Source organism: Pongo abelii, chromosome 1, assembly GCF_028885655.2.
Source record: "Pongo abelii isolate AG06213 chromosome 1, NHGRI_mPonAbe1-v2.0_pri, whole genome shotgun sequence".
Lineage (NCBI taxonomy): Eukaryota > Metazoa > Chordata > Mammalia > Primates > Hominidae > Pongo > Pongo abelii.
The window spans coordinates 146,479,407-146,506,139 of record NC_071985.2 but is presented as its reverse complement, the minus strand read 5'-3'; the positions used below and the strand labels follow the sequence as shown (position 1 = coordinate 146,506,139).

At 39.2% G+C, this 26,733-nt stretch overlaps 1 protein-coding gene across 1 annotated transcript in view; it reads left to right on the top strand.

The window, feature by feature from the left end:
* Nucleotides 1-9,346: 9,346 nt before the first annotated feature.
* CLCA1 (chloride channel accessory 1) overlaps nucleotides 9,347-26,733 on the top strand; it is a 31,485-nt gene continuing 14,098 nt past the window's right edge. Inside the window, exons 1-6 of the mRNA XM_002810648.5 lie at nucleotides 9,347-9,508; nucleotides 13,808-13,948; nucleotides 14,120-14,267; nucleotides 16,859-16,964; nucleotides 22,625-22,802; nucleotides 25,781-25,999. Coding sequence (XP_002810694.3) covers nucleotides 9,347-9,508; nucleotides 13,808-13,948; nucleotides 14,120-14,267; nucleotides 16,859-16,964; nucleotides 22,625-22,802; nucleotides 25,781-25,999 — 954 coding nt within the window. The remainder of the gene's footprint in view (nucleotides 9,509-13,807; nucleotides 13,949-14,119; nucleotides 14,268-16,858; nucleotides 16,965-22,624; nucleotides 22,803-25,780; nucleotides 26,000-26,733) is intronic.

Below are 26,733 nucleotides of genomic sequence, written 5' to 3'. Positions count from 1 at the left end.
AGGTAGGTAAGTATCTATGCTGTTGGTTTGCTTTACCCAATTCCTTTAAAAAACAGTTAACTATAGCAGAAATAAAAACAATATATTGTGGTATTAATAACAAGAAGTAAGATATAAGACAATAAGGGCAGAATGAACATAAAGGTGAAAAATTGAATTATAATATCGAAGGGTACTCTCATTATACATAAAGTGGTATAACATTAATTCAGAGTAGACTGGGATAAATTAAGAACACATATTGTAACTCTTTTAGCACCCATTAAAAATAGAGAATTGAGGCCAGGTATTGTGGCTCACACCTATAATCCTAGCACTTTGGGAGGCCTAGGTGGGAGGATTGCTAGAGCCCAGGAATTAGAGGCCTGCTGGGGCAACAAAATGCGATCCCATCTCTACAAAAAATCAAAAAAATTAGACAGGTGTTGTGGCACACGCCTGTAGTCCCAACTACATGGGATGCTGAGGCAGGAGAATCACTTGAGCCTAGCAGGTCAAAGCTGCAGTGAGCTATGCTCGTGTTACTGTACTCAGCCGGGATGATAGAGTGAGACCCTGTCTCAAAAATAATACATAAAATAAAAATATCTAAAATAAAAATATGCTAAACATCCTACAATGCACAGGACAGCCCCTGTTAGCAGCAGTTAGTCCACATGGGTCTGCAGCAACTCAATTCTTGCCCCCTTGAAGGAAAGAATTTGACCAGGCGGCATAAGGCAGAGTGAGAGACTGAGGCAAGTTTTTGAGCAGGAGTAAGAGTTTATTAAAAAGCTTTAGAGTCGGAATAAAAAGTACACTTGAAAGAGGGCCAAGTGGGCAACTTGAGAGATCCAAGTGCCCTGTTTGACCTTTGACTTAGGGTTTTATACACTGGCATGGTTCCGGGGTTTGCATCTCTCCTCCCTTGATTTTTTTTCTTGGGACAGGCAGTCTGCATTCGCAGTGGCCTGCCAGCACTTGGCAGGGGAGCACGCACAGTATGTTTACTAAAGTTGTGTCCATGTTCATTTTAGGCATTTTTTTCCTTACCAGTCGAGTGTTCCTAGAGGAAGGTCATATACCAGTTAAACTCCACCATTTTGCCTCTTAGTGCACATGCTTGAGCCCACCTGCCCAGTTCCTGAGATCTTACTGGGAAGCTGCTAATCACCAGCTTCAGGCATTTTCTATCTGTTGGTAAACTACCTTCTCCTGGTGCTGGCTGCAACCAATTATTATTTTAGAGGGACAGTTTAACAACTGCCTGACCATCACCTGATGGCTGCCTGACATTCCTGGTGGAGGGTGGCGGATCTGTCTCCAGTCCTACTCATGTCTGCCTAGCTACCTACTCTAACACCCCTACAACAAAGAATTATTCAGCCAAAAATGTCAATAATGTTGAGGCTGAGAAAGCTTGCTGTCTAAGGAGGAAGAGAAAGAGGCAAGGATATTTGATACATAAAGAAAAGAAAAAGTGGCCTTATTGAAGGGAAAAACAGGACAAGAGTGTGAACCAGATCTAAATAAAGCTGATAAGACAAAAGAGAAGAAAGAATACATTTAAAACAAAATTAAGATGATCTATAATGGAGGATTGGATGTATAAGACTGGTAGAAAACCCAACTCATGAAAAATAAAGATGGAATGTATATAAAGTTGGGTGGATGCTGCATTAGGTGTTAAGATCTGCAAATACAAAATGCAGGGAAACAGGAAGTAGAGGCAGAGGGAAGTCAGATGAGTAGCAGGCTCTGAAAGAAAGAAAAATCCGATTTCTTGTGTATGTATATATTACAGGAAGTTTAATGCACAGATCTGGCACAAAAAAGAGAGGTGAAATAAGGTATGAAAGGGACACATCAAAGAGTACACAATGATAGAGAAAAACACAAAGACGTAGATACACAGGCATGGAGGTGATTAGAGCTTGCTCCCAAAGATCAAAAGCTCCCAAAGATCAAAAGCCATGCCTTGATCCAAACATCACTCCTGCCCTTAGAATGAGTAGCTCTTATCAGCAAGATGGTTCCTGAAATGGGTGGAGAGTGACCCAGATGGTGGCCACTTTATTTCCCAGTCCCTCTCAGCTACAAGCTGCTGAGTCTTATCAAAAAGCTGCTTTCTGACAACTGTTGCCTCCAGGACCCAGGAAGGAGGAAGCTATCCAGTACAGTGGGCAATTACTTTCTATTTCCCTAGCTCTGTGTAGCAAAAGCAATATAAAAGAACAAACATCTAAAAGGAGTATGTTTTAAATTGGCATGATCTTACTTCACACCAACATAGGAAAGAAGAAGCAAGAAAATGAAGAAGATAAAAGGTGGAGAGGGGACCGTGGAGAGGGACCCCAGAAGAAGATTGCCACTGTTGAAAGCACAGGCTTTTATAAGAAACCAGTGAGGGCTGGGTGTCTCATTTGCATAAGGCATGAATTTCTGGTAGCTCCACCCTGTCCTCCTAGTGTGCATGTGGGCCCTTAGCTTGAGTTACTCCATATTGCTTTGTTCCTCTTACTGCACATGTGTTAGTGGACAGAATTTGCCATTGCAGGCATGTCTGGGTAAGTCACCTGTGTAGCCTTTTTCATCTGTGCGGTTGTGGGCATGTCTTAGGCAAGCCCCTGTGTGCAAACTCCCTTATCCATGTCTGCCGGTTGTTCTTTTGTTTGAAAGAATTCAACCAGAGACCCACCCTAACTGCCTGCTTGACTGGTGTCTTCCTTCTCTCTCAAAACATCCACATTGCCCTCTGAAGCTTGGCTGAAAAATCAACTCACAAAAGGCAGATTAGTTGGAGAAATGGCATACAAATTTATAATGTGCACATGGAGAGAATCACAGAGTGATTGCCCACCCTCTAACAGAGTTCAGAAGTTTGTCTACCGTCCTGGCAAAACGGATTATGAGACAGGGGAAAGAGGAATATAATATATTAGTGTATATATATACGTATATATGTATGTATATATATAATATTTATATTAGTACATATTAATACTACAGGGAAATTAAATTAGAAATCAAAAATAAATCAACTAGAGAATCCCCAAATGTCTGGAAATTAAGCAACATATTTCCACATAACTCATATGTGAAGAAAGAACTCACAATGAAAATTAGAAAACAGTTTGTAATCCCACCACTTTGGGAGGCTGAGGCAGGCAAATCACTTGAGGCAGGTAGTTCAAGACCAGCCTGGCCAACATGGCAAAACCCCATCTCTACAAAAAATACAAAAATTTACCAGGCATGGAGGCGTGGGGCTGTAATCTCAGCTACTCAGTAGGTTGAGGCACAAGAATTACTTGAAACCGGGAGGTGGAGGTTGAAGTGAGCAGAGATTGTGTCACCACACTCCCGCCTGGGTGACAAAGCAAGACACTGTGTCAAAAAAAAAAAAAAAAAAAAAAGCATATTTATATTCTGTCTGTATACAATCTGAAACAATTTTTATAAGACTATTTCTTAGTTTCTTAAATTTCCTCCTGACTATTGCTTTAGCCTTGTCATATAAATTTTGATATGCCATATTTTAATTATCATTTAGTTTCAAATATTTTCTAATTTTCGTGTGTGTGTGTGTGTGTGTGTGTGTGTATTTTGAGACAAGGTCTCACTCTGTCACCCATGCTGGAGTGCAGGTGGTGTGATCTCGGCTCACTGCAACATCCACCTCCCAGTTTCAAGCAATTCTCCTGCCTCAGCCTCCCGAGTAGCTGGGACTACAGGTCTGCACCACCACGTCCAGCTAATTTTAGTATTTTTTTGTAGAGATAGGGTTTCGCCATGTTGGCCAGGCAGGTCTTAAACTCTTGGCCCCAAGTCATCTGCCTGCCTCAGCCTCCCAAAGTACTGACATTACAGGCGTGGGTCACCATGCCTAGCCTCAGAATATCCTTGATACTGTTACTTGGCAAGGACACTACAGGAAAGGAAAAGTACACACCAATCTTATGAACAAATATGCAAAAATCCTAAGCAACATATTAGCAAATTGAAAAGGACACTACATCATGATCAACTAAGATTTACTCTAGGAACGTAAGAGTGATTTAACATTGAAGAATCAACCATTGTAACTCATTATGTTATCAGAACAAAGAAGAAAAATTATATACTCATCTTAATAGATATATAAAGAGCATTTGATAAGATTCAACAAGTATTCATGATTTAACAACAACAAAAAGACACCTCTCAAAAAACTAGGAATAGAAAAAGACTTTTTTTTTTTTTTTTTTTTAAGACAGGGTATCAAGGTCTCACTGTGTTCAAAGTGAGAGGCAGGATTGCAGGAGTACAGTGGCTCTCCTGGGCTTAAGCAATCCTCCCATCTCAGCCTCCCAAGTAGCTGGGACTACAGGGACATGGCACCACACCTGGCTAATTTTTGTATTTTTTGCAAAGATGGGATTTCACAATGTTGCCCAGTCTGGTCTCAAACTCAAGCAGTCCTCCTGCCTTGGCCTCTCAAAGTTCTGGGATTACAGGTGTGAGCTACTGTACCTGGCCCAAAGAGACTTTCTTAATCTGATAAAGATAAAGATAAGATACAAAATATCTCTAGGTAACAGCATACTTAATGGTAAAATCTAGAATTCTTTAGAATGTTTTTCTCCCTGAGATTGGGAACAAGAAAAAAGATATCCATTCTTTTCACTATTCAATATTGTACTCAAGGTCCTAGCTAGTCCAGTAAGAGAAGGAAACAAAAATATTGGAAAGGAAGAATCAATATGTAATTACTCACAAATGACATAATTATATACACATAAAATCCAAAAGAATCTACAAATACTAGAAAGAAGTGAATTAAACAAGTTCACTAGATTTAAGATCCATACATAAAAATTTATTATATTTTTATATACCAGTGATAAGCAATTAGAAAATGGAATTTTATAAAAATACCATTTACGACAGCAAGAAAAACCCATAAGAATAAATCTAATGAAAGATGCACAAGATCTCTATCCTGAAAACTATATATAAAGTTGAGAAAAATTAAATAAAACTTAAAATGAAGAGACATACCATCTCCATGGTTTGAAATACACAATATAATAAAGATGTCAATTTTTCCAAAATTGATCTATAAACTTAATGCACTCCTATAAAACCCAGATTTTTTGTATGTGAAATTGACAAGCTGCTTTTAAATTTTATATTGAAATGCACCTAATGTAGCCAAAATAGTCTTGAATAAAAACAAATCTGGACTGTTTACACTACCAGATAATCAAGGTAAGGATAGTCACACAAACCAATGGAACAAGCAACAGAACAGAGAGTTCAGAAGCAGACCTGCACATCTGTATTTGTTGTCTCATGCACAACAAAAGCACAACTGTAATTCAGTAGGGGAAATTATGGTCTTTTCAATAAATGCTCTTGGCTTACTGGCTATCACAGAGGAAAACAAAACAAAACAAAAACCTTGAACCTTTCCTCACACCATACACAAAAATATTTTGAGATCGATCACTATACCTAAATGTTAAAGGTCAAGCAGCAAGGCTTCTGGAATCATATATCGTATAATCTCTTCATGAATTTGGGAAAGCTGTCTCAAATATGATGCAAAAACATTACACATAAAAGATTAAATTGGACTGTACTAAAATTAAAAATCTCTATTCATCTAATGATACTATTAAGGCAAGCCACAAACTAGGAGAAGATATTTTCAATATATCTTTCAATACAAAAGACTCAGTATCCAGAACATATAAAGAACTCCCATAAATCAGTAAGAAAAAGACAATTTAATTAAAAATTGTGCAAAAAAAAATTGAAGAGATACTTCACAAAAGACCAATATGTATATGAAAAGGTCTTTAACAACATTAGTCATTAGGGAAAATGCAAATCAAAATCACAGAACAATATGACTACACTCCCAAGAAAATGGATAGTTAGAAAGACTGACAGTACAATGTACTGGTGGAAATGTGAAATAACCTGTACAACCACTTGAAAATTATTTGGGAGATCAACATAATCTAGTATCAAAGAAAAACTTCATGCAAACACTTGTTAAAGATGGTAAGGGGTGGGAGACATGGTAATAGGTACAAGGACCATTGCAAGGAGGTCTTGCAGTTGGGGAGAGAGAGTCGATTAACCCCAACTCCAATATGGACAAATGGGAATTTATAACCAAGGAGAAGGGTGGGGTCAGTGGATGAAAAATGCATACAAGGAAACATCAAGGATAAGGAATGTCTGGCTAAATCGACTTGATAGGGTTATTGCTGAAGGCAGGCCATGGTGAAAAGATGCTGAGAATGGTCAGATACCAAACGTGGGGATTTTCCCTAAACTGACTTAGCAGGATTCTTGCTCAAACTGGATTCTGCAAGGACAGAGAGGGAAGCCCAAGGTCAGACCTAGTCAGAGAAGACTCAGGATCCTGACTTAAGTTTTGGTCAAAGGAGGGAGTCTTTGTCACTAGATAGATGTAAACCCTGTCATCCAGCAACGTCACTCTTTGTATATTTGCAACTGAAATCAATGCTTACATCTATGGCAGCTTCATTCATAATAGTCCCAAACTGGAAATAGTCCAAATGTTCATCAAGAGCGGGTGGTAAGTAAATTGCAGTATATTTTTACAGTGGAATGGAATGGAAAAAGAACATATTACTGCTACATTCAACAACTTGGCTGAATCTCATATAGAAAATGTTATGTCACAGTAGCGAAATGCAAGAGTGCATACAGCATATTTCTGTTTATATGAAGTTCAAAAACAGGCAAAATTAACCTATGTGGCAATAGAAGTCAGAATAGCAATTATCTTTTGGGGGGATTGACTGGAAGGGAATGCAAAGGAAACTTCTAGAATGCTGGAAATATTCTTTGGTGAAAGGTTTTCCCTCAGGGTGCTAACTCCCTGCATCTCTGGTTTGTGTTATTTGGCCCATTTGGGCTGCCTCTGACAAAGCCAGATCCCAATGCCATGGTGCAGTGCTTTATCTGAGCCAAAGCCTCCGCGCATCCATTCAATCCAGACCTGGGCACAGGAGAGAATGGAGGAGCTGCCCACACAGTCTGCATAGTGAAGGCCATGCTAAACTAGGCCCTCTTCCTGGGGAAAGCTAAGAAGAAACACCGGTACTAGGAGATGTGTGAATTTTAGCAGAAGCCAGGACTCTCCACTGAGCAAGCAGCCAAGACCCAGCTTGCAGGGAATGCCAAGCAAATTTGGAGAGCACTTAAACTGAGTCTATCACACCAGATGACCTCTGTCATAGGGAAATGCAGCAGCTGCAGCCAACAAGGGCAGAACAACTAAAGACCCCACTCAGGGATGAAGGGTGGAATTACCCCAACAAGAGAAGAAACAATACAGATCAGCCAAAATGCTGAGTAAAAGTGAGGGAAATAGGTGATAAAGGAGGGAGATTACAAAAGCCTTGAGACTAGCTGTAACAGCAGGCATTGCAATTTATTTCAATAACCCTCTTGCCTTATGCATTTAAGCAGATTGCAATTGACCACCACTTTGAAGGAGATTCTGTAAATGATTAAACTTGTACCTTCTCTCAGGGAAAAAGTGAGACAGCTCGTGCCCACACACACAGAAATACAAATCCTACATTATAATATTGGAGCTTGATATGATGAAAGTACTAGAGTGAGTCTGAGCAGCTCAGAGTGAACTGTATCAGACTCTTCTTATTGAACCTCCTCAGATTTGCTTGGTTCCATCTGTCTACTGGGCACTCAGTCATTTGCTCCACCTCAGTCACTATCCGCTCCTTGCAGGTCCAAGGAGTTCCACTGCCTGAGGTCAAGCTACCACCTCTTGTAACCCATGGCTCCTCACATACCACAAGGCATGGGGGTCTCTCTTTCTAAGCGACTGCCAAAAGGGCTGGATGACACAGCCAGGAAGTCTGGGGGGAGATGATCACCTGTAGAAGATGAGAAGGAGCCAAACGCTTTTCCTTCCTCTCTCCAAAGGGCTGCTCCAAGGCGTGGTTTCTTTGCACAGCCCCTTAGGAGACATCCCACACAGGAAGGCAAGGGCGCCTGTGGGCTGGCCTGCTGGGTCTCTCCATTGCAGGGCTTAGTAATGCTCCTCCTTTAGTTGCTTCCCAGCCTTCCCTGAATCATTTCCCCATTCCCTCATTCTCACTGCTCTGGGATTAAACTCTCAAACTCTTAGAACATATGCCTGCCTTAGGCTCTGTTTTTTAGGGAACCCAGGCAAAGACACATACATTTGGGGTCTGAGATATCTTGGAATCTAAATTTTTAAATTTTGTATGAATAATAAATGTATATGTATTTTGATATAAAAGCATATTTTGGATCATCTGGACAACCATGTTATAACTGAGTATTTCCACTCTATTTCAGTGTTTCCCTTTTAACTGCTTAAGATTATGCTAGACAAGATGAAATTGATGCTTACCACCATCTGAAGACCAAATGAATTTATGAATGAAGAGATATTTCAAGTATTTCAATACAAGAAAATGGGGGGCTAATTTGAGGTTCCGCCTGAGGTTTGACAAATTGAAAGAATATATACAGCCACTGTCAGCCCATAATTCATGTTCCTAGGGACATTTAGTTTCAGCAAAATAATTTAAAGATGTTAATTGGAATTTTATTGACTGGTAGGAGCTATGCAATAGAGAAAGCAGAAGGCTGATGAGGAAGTTGAAAGAGTATGCTTTGCAAAGTAAGATATACATTTTATCTTTACTCTCCATTATAAAATAGTCAATAATATCTACATCACTTGCTAATGCTTTTGGTACAAATGGATGTGGAATATAATTGAATATTTTCTTGTTTAAGGGGAGCATGAAGAGGTGTTGAGGTTATGTCAAGGTAAACAAAACCACCATTGTGGTAAAGACCCCATGAGGGATAACTGGATATATGGCTTACAAAATGTTTCCTGAATATGCAGAACAGTCTGGATTTTCCTGGGCAGGAGGGGGTTGGGGTGGCTTTGGGTGGGTTGGTGTCCGTGGCTTGGTAAACATTTCCAAGAAGTAAACAAATCTATCAACGGCCAAGCTGCTTGTCACCTGTGAGTGCTTCCAAGGAACCGGATGTGGGCTCCCCCACCCTTACCCCAGCATCCGGCACAGCTGAAGGCAAATAGAAATATTTACAAGTACACAATTTGAGACTAAGATATTGTTATCATTCTCCTATTGAAGACAAGAGCAATAGTAAACACATTCAGGTCAAGGGGTTAAAGACCTGTGATAAACCACTTCTGATAAGTTGGAAACATGTGTCTATATTTTCATATCTGTATATATATAATGGTAAAGAAAGACACCTTCATAACCCGCATTTTCCAAAGAGAGAAATCACAGGGAGGTGTACAGCAATGGGGCCATTTAAGAGTTCTGTGTTCATCTTGATTCTTCACCTTCTAGAAGGGGCCCTGAGTAATTCACTCATTCAGCTGAACAACAATGGCTATGAAGGCATTGTCGTTGCAATCGACCCCAATGTGCCAGAAGATGAAACACTCATTCAACAAATAAAGGTAAGTTCATAGTAATTATTCATGCTTTTTAAAAAATAGCATAATGTTGTGATAGAGAGAACATGAGTGCCCTATTCCAGCTGCACAACACTGGCATGTATTTTTATGTCTAAGTCTCAGTTTCTTCATCTGTAAAATGGAAATAATAACAAGTTAACCATTAGGATTCTTGTGTCAGATAAGATAATGAGTGCAATGCACATAAATCAGAGTGATACATTGTTGGCAATTGATAAATGATAAATTGATATGTACTGCTGTGGATTATGTCACTGAAAATTATTTAGTTCTATAGTAAGGCAGAGTCAGCTACATTTGACAGATATTGTGAGATGCACAGATCCTTTGCCTGATTTTACCCTTGGCACAAGTCAGACTCTCCTTTTATTCTCCTAATTGGAACCCCCTTCCCTGTGATCCTAAAAGGAGCTCCAGATGCAAATCTCTGATGTAAGAACAACCCTGACCCTCTGAAGGGAGAAAACCTTGCATTTTATCAGCCCCAATTCAAGGGATCCTTTCAGAGATTTCTTGCTACCTCTTATGTAGTAGAAGGGAAAGGAAGAAGACTTCCTGTCCTGGCAGGTGCATCTCTATACCATTGAAGAAGGTCTTGTACAACAACTAACAGCTAAAACTAAGAGGGAAATGCTTTATAAAAGACCGCCCTGGAATCTGGCTGTAACATGTCCAGAGGCAGTGCTGTACTAGTAAGAGTATTAGTCTGTAAAATGGGAATAATAATAATAATAAAAAATATCTCCCTTATCGGATTTTGTGAGGATCAAAGTTTAAAATGCATGCATATAAAGGGAAGCTGGGGGGAGTATGTAAGAATACAGTGCAATATTTTGCATGTCTTCTGTTAATCTAAATTTACCTCAGGACTTTAAAAAATAACTTTAAAAATGCATGCATAGTGCCTGGTACATAGTAAGAGCTCAATAAATGGTGGATATAGTCATTGGCTCTCTCTAGATGGAAAATTAATAGAACAAGGGCCCAGATGGATTTCCCCAGAGATCCATTGCTCTAAGCAGAGGCAAATATAGAAAGATAATGTTTGGAAAGAAAACCATCTCTACCTGCTGGGAGTGTGTGGTTAGAGAATTGCAGAAGTAGGGGATGGGGAATGGAGTGGAGGGTGTCACTCACCGTAAAGCTTACCTACTTAACCCAAAAAGGATCAGGCCGTCTGTGATAAAAGAGAGATTCAGACCTCTTGAATCTCTCAATCATCTAAAATGTTGAGTGAGTTTTTGATTGTTTCTAAATTTGGAAGTGGCATCAGCAAACATGTGACCAGTGTGTTTTGGTCTCTGGCTAGACAGTAGGGTTCAGCAATATGCCAGAAGGAGAATGTAGATGCCGTATTCATCTTCAGTGACCGTGGTAATTTGTATCTACAGTATATAGTGACTAGAGCTTTCAAAGTGCTTCCACTTCATTGTCCTTGGAGGTTTTCCTCCTGAGATATGTACTTCTCACTACAATTATTAAATTGTCATTCCAGCATGGATCCTAAAGTTGGGGGTGAGATAAGTTGGCTTCCATCATTTCCTTCTCTGTAACAAGAACACTTAAGTGAATAGAACGCTTAGAGTCACTAACTCCTTCCTATTCGATGTCCTAGATCTGCAGAATTGAGGGACCTCATCGAGGGCTTGGCCACCTTTCCCAGCCATTCCTCCCTCTGCTCCAACAACCTTCTGATGAGAGACTCTCCCCTGGTGCCCCTGTGGGGACAGAAGCCCCTAACTCAGCTTTTAAAATACTTGCTTCAGCAGGACAGTCCCCAGATTTCCCCACCTACAAGAGCAGTTGATGGCTCTGCACCACTTCCATCCACTGCATTCTTGCTAATATTAGCAGGGGGAGTACATGTCACAAGATGAGGAAGGGAGAGTCAGAGAGAAACTCTCTCTTCCCCCGTCAAATATACATACACACCACACGCACAAGCATGTGTGCACACACACATGCCCATGCACACACGCAGACATACATGCACACACGCATGCGAGAAGGTACACAATAGGGTTATTTTGGAGTCTCTGCAATGCTCAGCACCCCAGGCACTGTGCCTGTCTTGGCAGTTCTATACCACTTTGCCATTTACTAAACCCACTTTATTTATCCATTCATTTGTTTATTCATTCAACAAATATTTACAGAGCGTCTAAATTATGTCAGGTACTAGACGTCCAGTGGTCAATATACTGTCCCTGTCCTGAAGGAATTTCTAGCCCATCCTATAAACTGTCACCCCCTACCTTCTCTCAGCCTGAGAGTCTAAGTGTGTATTAGGATATGAGGTCATTTTCCGAAAATCTGGAACAGATGCCAAAACAAAGATCCCTTATTATTGTTTCTATTACAATGTGGAAGACAAGAGCATTTCATGCTACTTATTCTTCCCGGGAGACATTGGAAATTCACATTTCACCAGTCAAATGGTAAAATAATACTCTAATATATGAAGTTTTATACCTACTTTTCAAGTTTTTGGTGATCTTGGCTCATTTTTTAATTTTATTTTTTAAAGTGACATAATATTAAACTCTCCTAGTGAGTGTTAAAAATCTGGGAGTTTTAGAAGAAGAAAATGTGAATCATTAAGAACACTTAAAAAAATAGAGGCAACCATTATTATCACTATTTGAAAGTGAGAAACTGAGGCTCAGAGAGGTAAAATAAGTTCCTCAAGTTTACCCCTTAGGAAGAGGCACGGCAGGACTTATCTGTGCACTAACACCCAAGTGCTGCTTCCCCATAAAATGATGAAGCGTTTCTGCTCCTAACACGACCCCCACTAGGCAATGGCGTCTAGTCACTCTGGTCTGTTCCCACAGGGACTTTGCTCCTGCAATGACCCCTTTTTCTTTTACATTTTTGTTTTTTTTTTTTTTCCATTAGCATAGAAATATTTTATAATAGTTCCCATTAAAACAAACAAAACTGTCTTGTCCTGAAGTCCACTTACAGCTGCTGCCTATTTCTCCATTCCCCTTTAGTTCACAGAAAAACTTCTGAACCTGTTGTCTGTATTCACTGTCTCCACTGCCTCACCTCCCACTTTCTTGAATCCACTCTTACAGAGCTGCTGTCTTTATTCCACCACTAGGGCTCACCATGCTGCCAAGTAAAGGGATCAGTTCTTAGTCCTCATATGAAGTGATGGCCCAGCAGTGCTTGACACCGATGATCACGCCCTCCTCCCTATAAGCACTCTCATCCCACAGCTCCTCATTTCCTCTGCAGGCACTGACTGCTCTTCTGAGGCCCCTGTACTGGCTCCTCCTCATCCTAACTCTGAATGCTGGGGTCCCCCACATTCCCTGGGCTCAGTCTTCAGCCTCTTCTTTCCTCTGTCTATGCTCACTTTCGAAGCAAATGGTTTTCAGTCCTAACAGATACACTGCCCCCTTTCTATAACAGTATCTTCTATCACTCTCCCTACTCTCTTGTCATAACGTATCTCAGGGAATCTGCAGACACATTTATAATTTAACACTGTAGCTATTTCATTTTAGAGAAGTAAAATTAGGTGTAATTTGAAAATATATAATTATGCTATTTTCTTATATGTAACTCTTAGTACCACACTGCACAAAAAATAAATACTTCTATCAGCACTTGGCAAAGTTTTAGAAAAAGAAAAATGAATAAATAAATAAATAATACCATAACATTTAGTATTACATTTAATTTGACTTAATATATAATCCCAAAATTATTACAAGAGTCAGCAGGTGTTAAAATCACTTTCGCTTTTTCTCTTCGTTATTACTTGCTGTGAGACCTTGAGAATTATACTAAGTCTCAGTTTCACCCTCAAATATTTATTGATCCTCAAAGGAGCAAGTGAAATGAAACCCATAGCTAACATTTTATACTTGCTTGTGTGAAGTAAACATTGTTCCTAGCACATCACATGTTTCACTTTGTTCCTCACCACAACCTTATCAGCCAGTCACTCTAATATAACATTCCATTTTGTACATGGGAAAACTGAGGCTCAGAATTAGAAATTGCCAAATGTCCCACAAAAACTGGTGCAGCCAGGATTAGAGTCTGTCTCCAGAGTCTGCATTGTTACTGATTATTCAGTGACACAGAATATTTGGTAAATGCTCTCAAAGCTTAGCTATTATTATTAAAAGGTATTTCTACATTTCTTCTTCCCATCTTAACAAATAACTAGTTTTTGAAAATGTGAAATCCAGATGTGAATTTGAATGACTGATAATTTAATTTATTTTCAGTCAATTGTTACATACGTTTTTTTTTTCTTCCCAGGACATGGTTACCCAGGCATCTCCGTATCTGTTTGAAGCTACAGGAAAACGATTTTATTTCAAAAATGTTGCCATTTTGATTCCTGAAACATGGAAGACAAAGGCTGACTATGTGAGACCAAAACTTGAGACCTACAAAAATGTGAGAATATCAAGTTCTTCTTTAAAATTCCACTTTCTCCTGTAACCAATATTTTTTAAAATCAAAATACTCTAGAATCAAGTGTGATTGTTTGAAACTTACTCCAGTACGAATATGGTTAATTCATTTGCTGAACCTTTGTGATGATAAAAACTTTTTCTTAAATTTCAGGCTGATGTTCTGGTTGCTGAGTCTACTCCTCCAGGTAATGATGAACCCTACACTGAGCAGATGGGCAACTGTGGAGAGAAGGGTGAAAGGATCCACCTCACTCCTGATTTCATAGCAGGAAAAAAGTTAGGTGAATATGGACCACAAGGTATGAAATATTCTACCATACTCCTCATACAATTTAACTATTTTATGTTCAAAGTGTATCAGCACTAGCATTATCTTTGTGAGTAAGCACGTATAAGCCAAGAAAACTATTAGAGATAAAACATCATAGCATTTTTCACTTAAAATAGAACATGCATTTCACTTAGAATTTCCAGCATTTCTAAGCTATGAATTTAATTTACTTTAGATACATGTATAAATATGGTATTTTGAATTCTCGTAAATTATTATTATAGCATCATACTATAACTGTAAAAGAATTTAATTTGTATTAAGTTTCCATGGATATGTAAGGAGACAACGGAATTGAATCTTCTGCCTGCAATTCATACAATAGCCACCAGATGGCGTATATGTGCAGTGCTCTCAGACGTGCATTCAAATTATATATGAATCTTGTTAAAATGTGGATTCTTTAGGAGGCCGAGGCGGGCGGATCACGAGTTCAGGAGATCAAGACCATCCTGGCTAACACAGTGAAACTCCGTCTTTACTAAAAATACAAAAAATTATCCGGGCATTGTGGCGGACGCCTGTAGTCCCAGCTATTTGGGAGGCTGAGGCAGGAGAATGGCGTGAACCCGGGAGGCGGAGGTTGTAGTGAGCCAAGATCGCGCCACTGCACTCCAGCCTAGGCGACAGAGCGAGACTCCGTCTCAAAAAAAAAAAAAAAAAAAAAAAAAAAAAAGTGGATTCTCATTCATTAGGTGTGGGGTGGGACTCAAGAATCTGCATTTTTAACAAGCTCACAGGAGATGTTGATTCTACCGGTCTGTGGATCACACTTTGAGTAGCAGACAGAATACCTTTGCAATTCAGCTCTCAAAAACATGTAACTAAACAAAAAACTCCAATGATAAATAAACTTTATCATTTATATATGAGGTACATATAACAATTATTGGAGGAAATATTAAACAAGTAATGACATATATATAAAATGTACTTGCCAAGAATCAAATGTGACTCTTTACTAAATAACTAGCATTAGATTTCTTTACCTCAAAAAAGATTTGGATCCCCTAGAACCAGCTTGATTTTTTTTTAACACATAAGGCAGAGAAAACAAGCAAACAAAAGAACACTATCCAAGCCCCACCCCCAAACACACTAGAGCGCTTAAAGACCTGGTCAAAAGGATGTGTCAAGCGTACCTCTTTGTTGTTCTACAACACATTTCACCTCCATAACAGGAACAGAACATTCTCAATGTATGGCTCAACAAATAAGTGTTGAATTGATTGACCTGACTGCCCCATCCCACTCCTGAGCCCACTCCAGCCATCATGATCATATATAAAATCATTCCTTTATAGTGTCTCCTTTCTGTATTGTGACTCCACTCCAACTCTCTCACAATCATCTTTAAAGAGACCACCAATACCTACAGAATGAAGTCCCAATCCTTAGTGTGGGATACTAGATTTTCCACAGAATGCCCCACCTCACATAACCCTCCAAATTCAGCCTTCCTTGGAATTTACATTCCAGAAAAACTGAGCTGTACATAAGTCATTCACTCAAGTTTAACAAATATCACTGAATGCCTGCTAAGTTCTAGACACTATGTGCCCAGATATGACAGTGAAGAAGTCATATTGTCTGTCCTCATGGAGACAATTTTCTATTGTGGGAGACTGGCAAGTAAGTAGCAATGACTGTTTATCATTGTAAGTGCCTAACGGGAGATAGTGAAATGCAAACGTGGAGTACTGGGCCTAGGATGAGGATTTCAGGGCAGGCTTCTAGGTACATAGAAGCTTGATTTTCAAAGAAGAATAAGAGTTATCCAGGCAAAGATGGGAAGGAAGTATTCCAAGCTAAGGAAACATAGGTAAAAAAAGACCAGAGTTGAACAAGAGCATGATATGACCTAGGAAAAAAAGGAGTTCAGGAATTCATCCTAATTCTAGAGTTTGGGAAGTGAGTGGAGAACAGCAAGAAATAAGGCTGCAGAGAAGAGCAGGCCTGAGGCATCAGGGACCTTGTACACCATGTTGAGAAGTTGGACTTACCCTGAAGGATGGAGACATGGAGGCCAATCTGGTGACTATTGCAGCAATTCAGGAGTAAGTGGCAATGGGCCTGGAAAGGTGAGAATGAATAAAAAAGACAGAGATGGAGTAAGCAGACCTTGAGGTCTGATGGGATAGGAGCCATGAGGGAGGAGAACTGGTTGAGGATGCCGCCCTGGCTGTTGTAGGAATGCCTGGGCTCCCATAGCTGCCTTTGCTGACCTCTGTCATCATACCTGCACCACCAGGCATTTTAGCTTCTAACCACACACGCCCTCCACTACACCAGGAGCTATGTGAGGATAGGGCAGCTGTTTCTCTGTGTCTGAATAACGGCTTGGCACTTACTAGGTGCCTGATTAACATTTGATAAGCCAAAATAAGTATTTATATTTCAAGAAAATGTACACTTATATTAGATCTAAAGAAATCAAGTCTTTAATTTAAAAAATTAACACAGCAAAGCATAAATATTCCAAACATTGCTTTCTTCCAGTGTGAGAAGGTAATTTTGCCATTCTTATTGTAATCGGTTTTTTAAAATACTTTCTCACAGGTAGGGCATTTGTCCATGAGTGGGCTCACCTACGATGGGGAGTATTTGATGAGTACAATAATGATGAGAAATTCTACTTATCCAATGGAAGAATCCAAGCAGTAAGGTATGTATATTTTGATTTAACTTGTTCCAAACTATTTTAAATTGCAACCTTTTTTTCTTGAATTGATTACTTTAAAAAATGTGTGTCCTGGCTTATTTTCTAATTCAAATTCATTCTTAGTGCCTTCTTTTTCAGATTTCCACAAAACTACCATTTTGTTTACTTTACAAGTGCTTCAGTTAATTGAATTCTTCACTCTGCAACTAGAAATCATTTGCCTCCTTTTTTTTTTTTAACTGTACCAACTATAAAAAATCTACAGTTGCTGTGTTTAGTGTTTCCATCATCCCATATCAGCATCAGTGACATAAGCAGAGCTAATGAGGCTCTTCAGTGCCTTGAGGGCAGAATAATAATATCTTCTTTTTTTTTTTTTTTTTTTTTTTGAGAAAGGGTCTTACTCTGTCACCCAGGCTGGAGGGCAGTGATGCAATCACAGCTCACTCCAGCCTCAGCCTCCCGGGCTCAAGCAATCCTCCCACCTCAGCCTCCTGAGTAGCCAGGACTACAGGCACACATTACCACATCAGACTAATTTTTGTATTTTCTGTAGAGATGGAGTCTCACCATGTTGCCCAGGCTAATCTTAAGTTTTCATACAGGCAGGGTGTCCTTATGTTGCCCAGGCTGGTGTTGAACTCCTGGACTCAAGGGCTCTTCCCACTTCGGCCTGCCAAAGTGCTGGGATTACCTCTGACATCATGGTGGCGTGAGCCACCATGCCCGGCCCAGAATGGTATCTGTGTGGACTCTGTCAGTATGAATGGGCTTGGCAGGGACTGTGAAACTTATCTGAAAAACAATCCGAATATCAAAGCAAAACAGAAACTCCTCCCAGTTTGAATTAAACCTTGCGCGATGTCAGTAGAAATCAAGCACAACACTTGGAAAGAATGCTTGGCTGCCATGAATTTATGGGCTAATTCTTGCAACCAGCAGTCTCAGTGCACAAAAACTGCTTTAGTGCAAACAGAAGTCATAGGGAACTTCCTAATTTATTTTAAAGAGTTAGTATAACTCAGATACTAAAACCTGAAAAATGGAATGAAAAAAATTCTGTAGCTACAGGCTCTCTAAAAAGATAGAGGAAAAGATTTCAAATAAAAGGATAGTAAGTTACATCTGGCAAAATTAAGGGAAAAACAAACATGTTAAAGACAAGTAAGAATGTCTTCCAGAAATCCAAATATGTTGTAAGTAATGAATATAGTATATGAAGAAAAGAAGAAAATAAATGATTGTTCCAATAGATTCTCAAAAGAAACTTGATAAAAATGCACATTTATTCCTGCATTTAAAAACAACACCCTCTTTTTAGGTAGAAGTTGGTACAACACCCTCTCTGTGTCTTCTTCCGGTCTTGCTTGCCTGATGGCCCTTTAAGGAGATGCACTCAGCTTTGATTACTAACTGTCTTGACCTAGTACAATTTTTTCAAAAGGGGCTCAGAACACAGTTTTGGCTTCCATTTCTCCCACAGGATCATTACTGCTCTTTACTTTTCTCTTTCTTTATAACAGTCAGACTCTGTACACTTGGCCCATTTCCATTATATTATGCCTCATTGTTGGATCTCTTCAGGCATAAAGAGACATTAAGTGGGCCGGGCATGGTGGCTCACATCTGTAATCCCAGTACTTTGGGAGGCCGAGGCAGGATCACCTGAGGTCAAGAGTTCAAGACCAGCCTGAACAACATGGCAAAACTCCGTCTCTACTAAAAATACAAAAAAATTGGCCGCGTGTGGTGGCACACACCTATAATCCCAGCTACTCAGGAGGCTGAGGCAGGAGAATTGCTTGAACCCGGGAGGCAGAGGTTGCAGTGAGCTGAGATCACACCACTGCACTCCAGCCTAGGCAACAGACCGAGACTCCATCCCAAAAAAAAAGAGAGAGAGAGAGAGAGAGAGACATCAAGTGCACTGCTGCCTGCTAGAGCCATGCACAGCCTTCCTGATGCCTTCAGCCTGTACACTCTGCACTTCATGGACCACAGCCCAGAGGGGCTTCTCTGATGCAATCATACGTTGCTTTGACTTTTCAAACCCAATGGCACCATTCCAAACCTGATATCTCTTTCCCAGTTCTCTTTCCTAAGCTTCCAGCCAATTAGACACCATATATTGCCTTGGCAGAAAGGGTGATTAGCAGTATTTCCTTCTAGAGATATTCTAGAAATGAGTACATATACAACACGTTTTTCTTTCCACAGATAAGACATGATCGCCATGTCCTCTTTAAAACTTTTAATTTTAATATATTAATAATATGTATTGCTCATTATCTTCCAAAATTTTAAATTATTTTTAAGGCTTAGAAGCAATGACACAAATAACAGCACTGCCCAGGACAGGAGGTTACTTCATTCATATGATACAGAACATCTGTTCAAAGCCAACAATCTACCTCATATTTAATAGGGAAACACTAGAGACACTGCCAGGACTAAGAATAGTCACTATTATCACAATTATTCAACCTTGCTTAGGAAATTGTGGCCAATGTAATAAAACTGGGGAGGTAAAAAGATGGAAAGGAAGAGAGAAAATCATTGTTATGCAGATGATCTGTGATCCACTTAGAAAACACAAGGAAATAAATTGAAATTAAAATTGACAAGGGAAGCCAATAAGGTGACCAGATACAAAATAAATATTCAAATTACTTTTCCATATATTAGCAATAACCAGTTCAAAAATATAATAGAACAATACTCCAAGACAGCAATGAAAGGTATAATAAAAGTAGAAACAACACTAAGAAATGTGGAAGACGTATTTAAAGAAAACTATAAAATCCTTCTCAAGGGGTTAAAAGAAAACCAAGGTAAATTGAGAGACATTCAATTCATGGAAGCTATAAACTCAAACAAAATTCATATATAGGGTTTATGAAATTCTAGTCAAAAGTACATCAATTTTTACCTCATTAAAAAAATCCAAGAGTTCGTTGAGTAGATAGTAGCTAAGATCATTTTGGGGACAAGAAAGTAATAAAGGGAATTCTTACTTTTCAAATTTTAAATATGCTGTAAAACTACATTAATTAAAACAATGTGGGCCAGGGCATAGTGGCTCATGCCTGTAATCCCAGCACTTTAGGAGGCCGAGGCAGGCGGATCACGAGGTCAGGAGATCGAGACCATCCTGGCTAACACAGTGAAACCCTGTCTCTACTAAAAATACAAAAAATTAGCTGGGTGTGGTGGCAGGTGCCTGTAGTCCCAGCTACTTGGGAGGCTGAGGCAGGAGAATGGCATGAACCCGGGAGGCGGAGCTTGCAGTGAGCCGAGATCCCGCCACTGCACTCCAGCTGGGCAACAGAGTGAGACTCCATCTCAAAAAAAAAAAAAAAAAACAACAATGTGGGCAGACATTTACACATATGATAATTTAGTTATTATAGGTAGAATTACAAGTCTGTGAAGAAAGATAGGATTTCTTGAGATAGACAATTTTTTAACTGTGTGGGGAAAGAGTTAACAGACTCTTTTCCAATTGGATGGACTCTTTAAAGATGAAAAGCAAAATGATAATGAAAACTAGAAGAATGTTAATAAGTATCAAATCCCTAGATAGCAAAACTCTTTCAATGCATTCAATCATTGAAAAATATAACTAAGAGAATAATAAATGTGGCTACATATAAATTAAAAATTTTGTTGCACGCAAACCAAACATAAACTAAATAAAAAGGAAAAAACAGAAAAAGATATTTGCAAAAATGAAAAAGAAAGCCTTTAGAAGCTTAGTATTGTAACACATAAAGAGCTTTTGAAAAATCAGTAAAACAGTAACATCCAAATAGAAAAATAGACAAAGGAGAAGAATAGGTAATTTACAAAAGAAGAAATTAAAATGCCCAGGAGTTTGAGACCAGCCTGGGCAACATGGTGAAACCCCTTCTCTACAAAAAATACAAAAATTGGCCTGGCATGGTGGCACATGCCTGTGGTCCCAGCTACTTGAGAGGCTGAGGTGGAAGGATCACCTGAGCCTGGGAGTGAGGTTGACGCTGCGGTGAGCCATGATCACACCACTGCATTCTAGCCTGGGCAACAAGAGTGAGACCCTGTCTCAAGAAAAAGAAAATTAAAGAAATGAAATAAAAATGTCCAATAATAAAAATGTTCATACTTACTAGTAATGAGAGATGTAAATTTGACAAGGATGAGATTCATTTATTGTCTAGTAAGTTACTGTCAATGGGATGAAAGCTCTCACAGATGGTTGTTAGAGGCATAAATTCATGCAACTTTTCTGGAAAGCAATTTGGGTGACACACGTCAAATTAAAAAAAGTCTTGATCTTGTGATTTCATGTTTAAAAATACATTGTAAGGAAATGATAGAGCAGCTGTATCAACGGGCTTTAAAATGTTCAAACTTTTGGATCTAGTAATTACTCAGGGAATCAATCACAGGGCAAACTTGGAAATATAGTCAAAATTGGATATGAAATTTTATTTATTCATTGATGTTTTATTTTAGTACTGACAAATTGGGAGGGGAAACTAAGTTCAACAAGTTAGTCTGAATACATATGATAGTATTAAAAGATATAAAATTATTAAGATCACATTTTGAATTTTTTTTTCTTTTTTTTTGGAGACAGTCCCAACTGTGTCTCCCAGGCTGGAGTGCAGTGGCGTGATCTCAGCTCACTGCAACCTCTGCCTCTCAGGTTCAAGCAATTCTCGTGCCTCAGCTTCCCGAGTAGCTGGGATTACAGGTGCGCAACACCATGCCCAGCTAATTTTCATCGTATTTCTGGTAGAGTTGGGTTTTGCCATGTGCCCAGGCTGGTCTCAAATTTCTGGCCTCAAGCAATCCATCCACCTCAGCCTCCCAAAGTGCTGGGATTACAGGTGTGAGTCACCACACCACACCCAGCCACATTTTGAAAAATATTAAATAATAATATTAAAAAATTAAATTTGTTAAGTTTTTTTAAAGCAGGAAACAAAGCTATCTGTGCAGTGAGTGTTATGTTGATACATACAAAGTGAAAAATGCTTCAACATGGTAACAGTAGCTAATTTCTGATGGTGAGACATGTTTTTTTCTTTTCTTCATGCTTTTTGCTATTTTCCAAATTTTCTATACTGCTCATGCGTTGTTATATACTTAAAAAATACAATTAAACAATAAGATGTAGGGGGAAAGCATTCAAACTATAATAGCAACAAAAGTCATAAATACCTAATACATGGAAACATTTAAAATACCTATGAACATACCAGAACTCTACAAAAACCATATGAAATAAACTAATTAGAAAACAAACAAACAAGAAATGTCAGCAAATCTTTTGTGGGAAATAAAAGAGGACTCTTGACCTTCTAGGGATGAAGGGAATAGATTCAAAGGTGCCTGAGGACTTAGTCTGTATTAATGCTAACAACAGCCCTAAGCCAGACTTGGCTTTTCTGCTGCATAGAAATACATTCTGATACCATTTTTGTAATCCCCTCAGATACTTTCTGGCAAACAGAAATGACTCTGATGACAATTTAACAATTTTGCTATGATGGGATGTCCTTGTTTCTTGGATCATGAGAGGAAAATCACAGAAAGGCAATCTGTCAGAAACTGAGCATAGACTCTGACCCTTTGAAATGACGACATCACCTAAACATCTAACCTTCCTATATTTTCAGATGTTCAGCAGGTATTACTGGTACAAATGTAGTAAAGAAGTGTCAGGGAGGCAGCTGTTACACCAAAAGATGCACATTTAATAAAGTAACAGGACTCTATGAAAAAGGATGTGAGTTTGTACTCCAATCCCGCCAGACGGAGAAGGCTTCTATAATGTTTGCACAACATGTTGATTCTGTAAGTACCTTGTTCTCACCCCCTCCCCCAGATTCTTATGAATTTAGTGAGGCTTTTACTCCAAGTGCTCCAAGGGAGAATCAAAGTTTAGAGAAATCATCAGTGAGCAGTGGATTATCTCTGGAACAAGCTGGGCGTGCAAATCAAGGATAAAGTCCTGTCTTCCTTCCCCTCACCCTCCTCGTGTCCACGCTCTCTTCTCCATCATCTCCCTCCCACTAGTTTTTAGTTCAAGTGCTTAGGATTACTTTAAATACTCACAAAGGCATACAAGCACACACATTCTTACTTAAATAAGGACTTTACCCAGGGGGATTAGGCAGTTCCTTTTATTAGTTAATAAAGACATGATCAGTAGGCTCTTGATTTAACTTTCAGAGAGCTCTGTTCAGACTGCATGTTTGCTTTTGGTTGTTAACTGAAATTTTCTATCTTTTTAAGAGTGTTGGTTACATTAGAGAGTTTACACATAGTTTAAATAGCTTTAAATAGTTTTAAAATTCTTAATTTTTTTAATGACTAACTGGTCATAAAATGAACTTGGCCAGTTATTGATATTACTGCTAAATATATAAATCAGAAATTTTGCGCAAAATGAGATCGAAGGCATCGGTTAACTGACTTCAGTGGGAAGTCTCTCTTATCTTCCAGTCTCATATAAAATTACATTTTCCTTTTGGAATAGAGGGTGCAATAAACTGCAAGAGTCTGTCAATAGGAATGGAGCATAAGTTTTTAAAATGTGATGCACCATGGCTCACCAGGCCCATCGTCCTTCAATTTGGCATTGCAGTCCATTCCCAGGCCTATTCAGAAACTTCCAGGAGGAGGCCCAGATTGTATATTTTAAATTAGCCACAGAGTTAAATCTGATGCCTAGTCAGGTGTGGAAACCTCTGCCTGGGGTTTACACAAACGTTTTTCAGGTCTTCTTCCTAAAAAATATCCATATTGATAACATAAAAACATTACCGAAACACATGACCTGAAAAATGTACATAAAGAGAAAAATGTTATACAACTAATGATTACTTTCTAAATTAATAGAATCCCAGATATTAGGATTTGTAATTGAATGATAATATTGTAAAGTCACTGACAGGAGGAATCATGTTACTTTTCTTCTGTATACTATGCCTTAAAAAAAAATCCCCCACATGCAAGGGATATAAATACTAGCAAGTGTTATATGACATAAGAAAGGGAAAGGAACCATCATTTATTGGCTGTATTAGTATTGACTTTAGTGCATATATTCTCATTTATTCCCTGCATAATAACTATCACTATTTTGTAGATTTAATAATTCAGGTGCAGAGAGGTTAAGGTTACTCAAAAAACAACATAGTTATATTGAGTTTTTGTTACGTGTCAGGCACTAGGGCTAAATTTTGAGGAAGCAAAATTTAGTAAGCAGGTTTCTGTAATAGATGGTGTATTCATTCATTTTCACACCTCTATAAACTATATCTAAGACTGGATAATCTATAAATGAAAGAGGTTTCATTGACTCACAGTTCCACATGGTTAGGGAGGCCTCAGGAAACTTACAATCATGGTGGAAGGTGAAGGAGAAGCAAGGCACACCTTATGAGGTGGCAGGAGAGAGAGAACGCAGGGGAAATTGCCACTTACAAAATCATCAGATTACGTGGGAACTCACTCAATATCACAAGAACAGCATGGAGGAAACCATTTCGATGATCCAATCACCTCCCACGAGATCCCTCCCTCAACACGTGGGGATTACAAATCAAGATGAGATTTGGGTGGGGACACAGAGCCAAACCATATCAGATGGATTTACAGTCCAGTAAGTGCACTGCAATGTTAAAGGGGCCTTATTGAAATTTCTACAAGATACTGTGAAGCTATAAAGGGTGGAATGGAAATTCTCAGGAGGAAGAGTAGAAAATGGAGAAACATTTCGGAAGTGACTTTTTGGCTGAACGTGAAGGTAGAGTTTACAACGTAGAAGACAGAGGAGGAGCAATAGAGATGACAAAGGCTGGCAAGTTTGGGAACTGACAGGCTATAATGGGATAAATTAGAGACATGGAATACACAGCCAGAATGAGAATGGAGAATGAAGCAAAGCTCCAAGTCATAGAGTTTGCCATTGGTATATGAAGAGCGGATTGTAGTGTATGAACAATCATGAGCCACCAAAGGGTGTTAAGCAGAGGAGTAAGAGGAAAGACTCTCAGGCAGCTGTGAGGTGGACAAAACAGAGAGGAAACAAGATGGAAAAGTCACAAAGGAAACTGCAATCATCTGAGGGAGGGACTGTGATGGCTTGGGTGATGGATATTTCATTGGAGATGGAGAAAAGATGATGAAATTGAGATATAGTGAAATGTATTGGTCTTGGGTACTTTTTAGGAGGGAAAAGGTAGGAAAACTTCCAGTTTCCTAATTTTGGTGGTGGGGTGCATAGTGGTGACATCAAGTTAGGAAATACATGAGAAGGAGGAGCAGATGGGAGAAAAGTGATAAGGTCAATAATGAACATGTGGAGTTTGAGGAGCATGTGAGACATCCAGGTGGATTTTGGAGAGAGCTGGAACACGGGGAGTTGAAGGTTGGAATATAGTGTGTTGGTAAATGAGTGGAAAGTAAGGAAGTGGAGTTTGGTGGTATAAGGGTGGAGAGACAAGACGGTTCCAAGAGAGGAATGCTAGAGAGGGTGCCATGGAGAGAGTAGTGATGGCTTGAAATGGTAAATTTGAGGAGTAGGAAGGAAACCAAAAAGAGGAGGTAAATGGATTGCTGAGGAGCACTAAGGGTCCAATGAGATTGAAGGCCTGGTTTAAGGTAGGAAATCTGCATTATTACTGTGATTTTCTCCAGCACTGTTCTACAGTGATTGTGCAATTGAGCAAAGGTTATGCATTAGCAGAGCAGACAGGTCTAACAAACTATTAAATATTTTACCACATAGTTGACCATTATCTATATAATTTCATTGACAATTTCAGATAGTTGAATTCTGTACAGAACAAAACCATAACAAAGAAGCTCCAAACAAGCAAAATCAAAAATGCAATCTCCGAAGCACATGGGAAGTGATCCGTGATTCTGAGGACTTTAAGAAAACCACTCCTATGACAACACAGCCATCCAATCCCACCTTCTCATTGCTGCAGATTGGACAAAGAATTGTGTGTTTAGTCCTTGATAAATCTGGAAGCATGGCGGTATGTTCAATGAGTCTTGGTCTTCTGGATACTGGTCACAGATATGCATGTTCTGGACCCTGACTCGGAACTAGTTGGGAATAAACATAACCCGAGGGCCAGAATAGTTATAACTGTAACATTGTCTTCAGAAATGCCCACTTCAACTTTGTTCAACAAAGATTCAGCATCAACTATCTCATTTGCCAAATTGAATTAATTATCAATTTATGAGCCAAGATTTGATGAATTATATGAGCTTAACATTTTTAATGTTTCACTGACAATATATAAATCTATAGGTCCATAGTCTTATGTATTAGTCTGTTCTCATACTGCTATAAAGAAATAACCAAGACTGGGTAATTTATAAAGGAAAGAGGTTTAGTAGACTCACAGTTCCACATGGCTGGGGAGGCCTCAGGAAATTTACAATCATAGTGGAAGGGGAAGCAGGCATGCCTTACATGGCAGCAGGAGAGAGAGAGAAAGCACAAAGTGGGAAGAGCCCCTTAGCCCCTTATAAAACCATCAGATCTTGTGAGAACTCACTATAACGAGAACATCCTGGAAGAAACCGCCCCCATGTTCCTCCCACCTCCCACCAGGTCCCTCCCTCGACATGTGGGGATTATGGGGATTACAATTTGAGATGAGATTTGGTTGAGGACACAGAGCCAAACCATATCACCTGATACAGAACTTATCTAGAATTATTACTAATGCATTGAACTTTAATGATTACGTAATCTGTT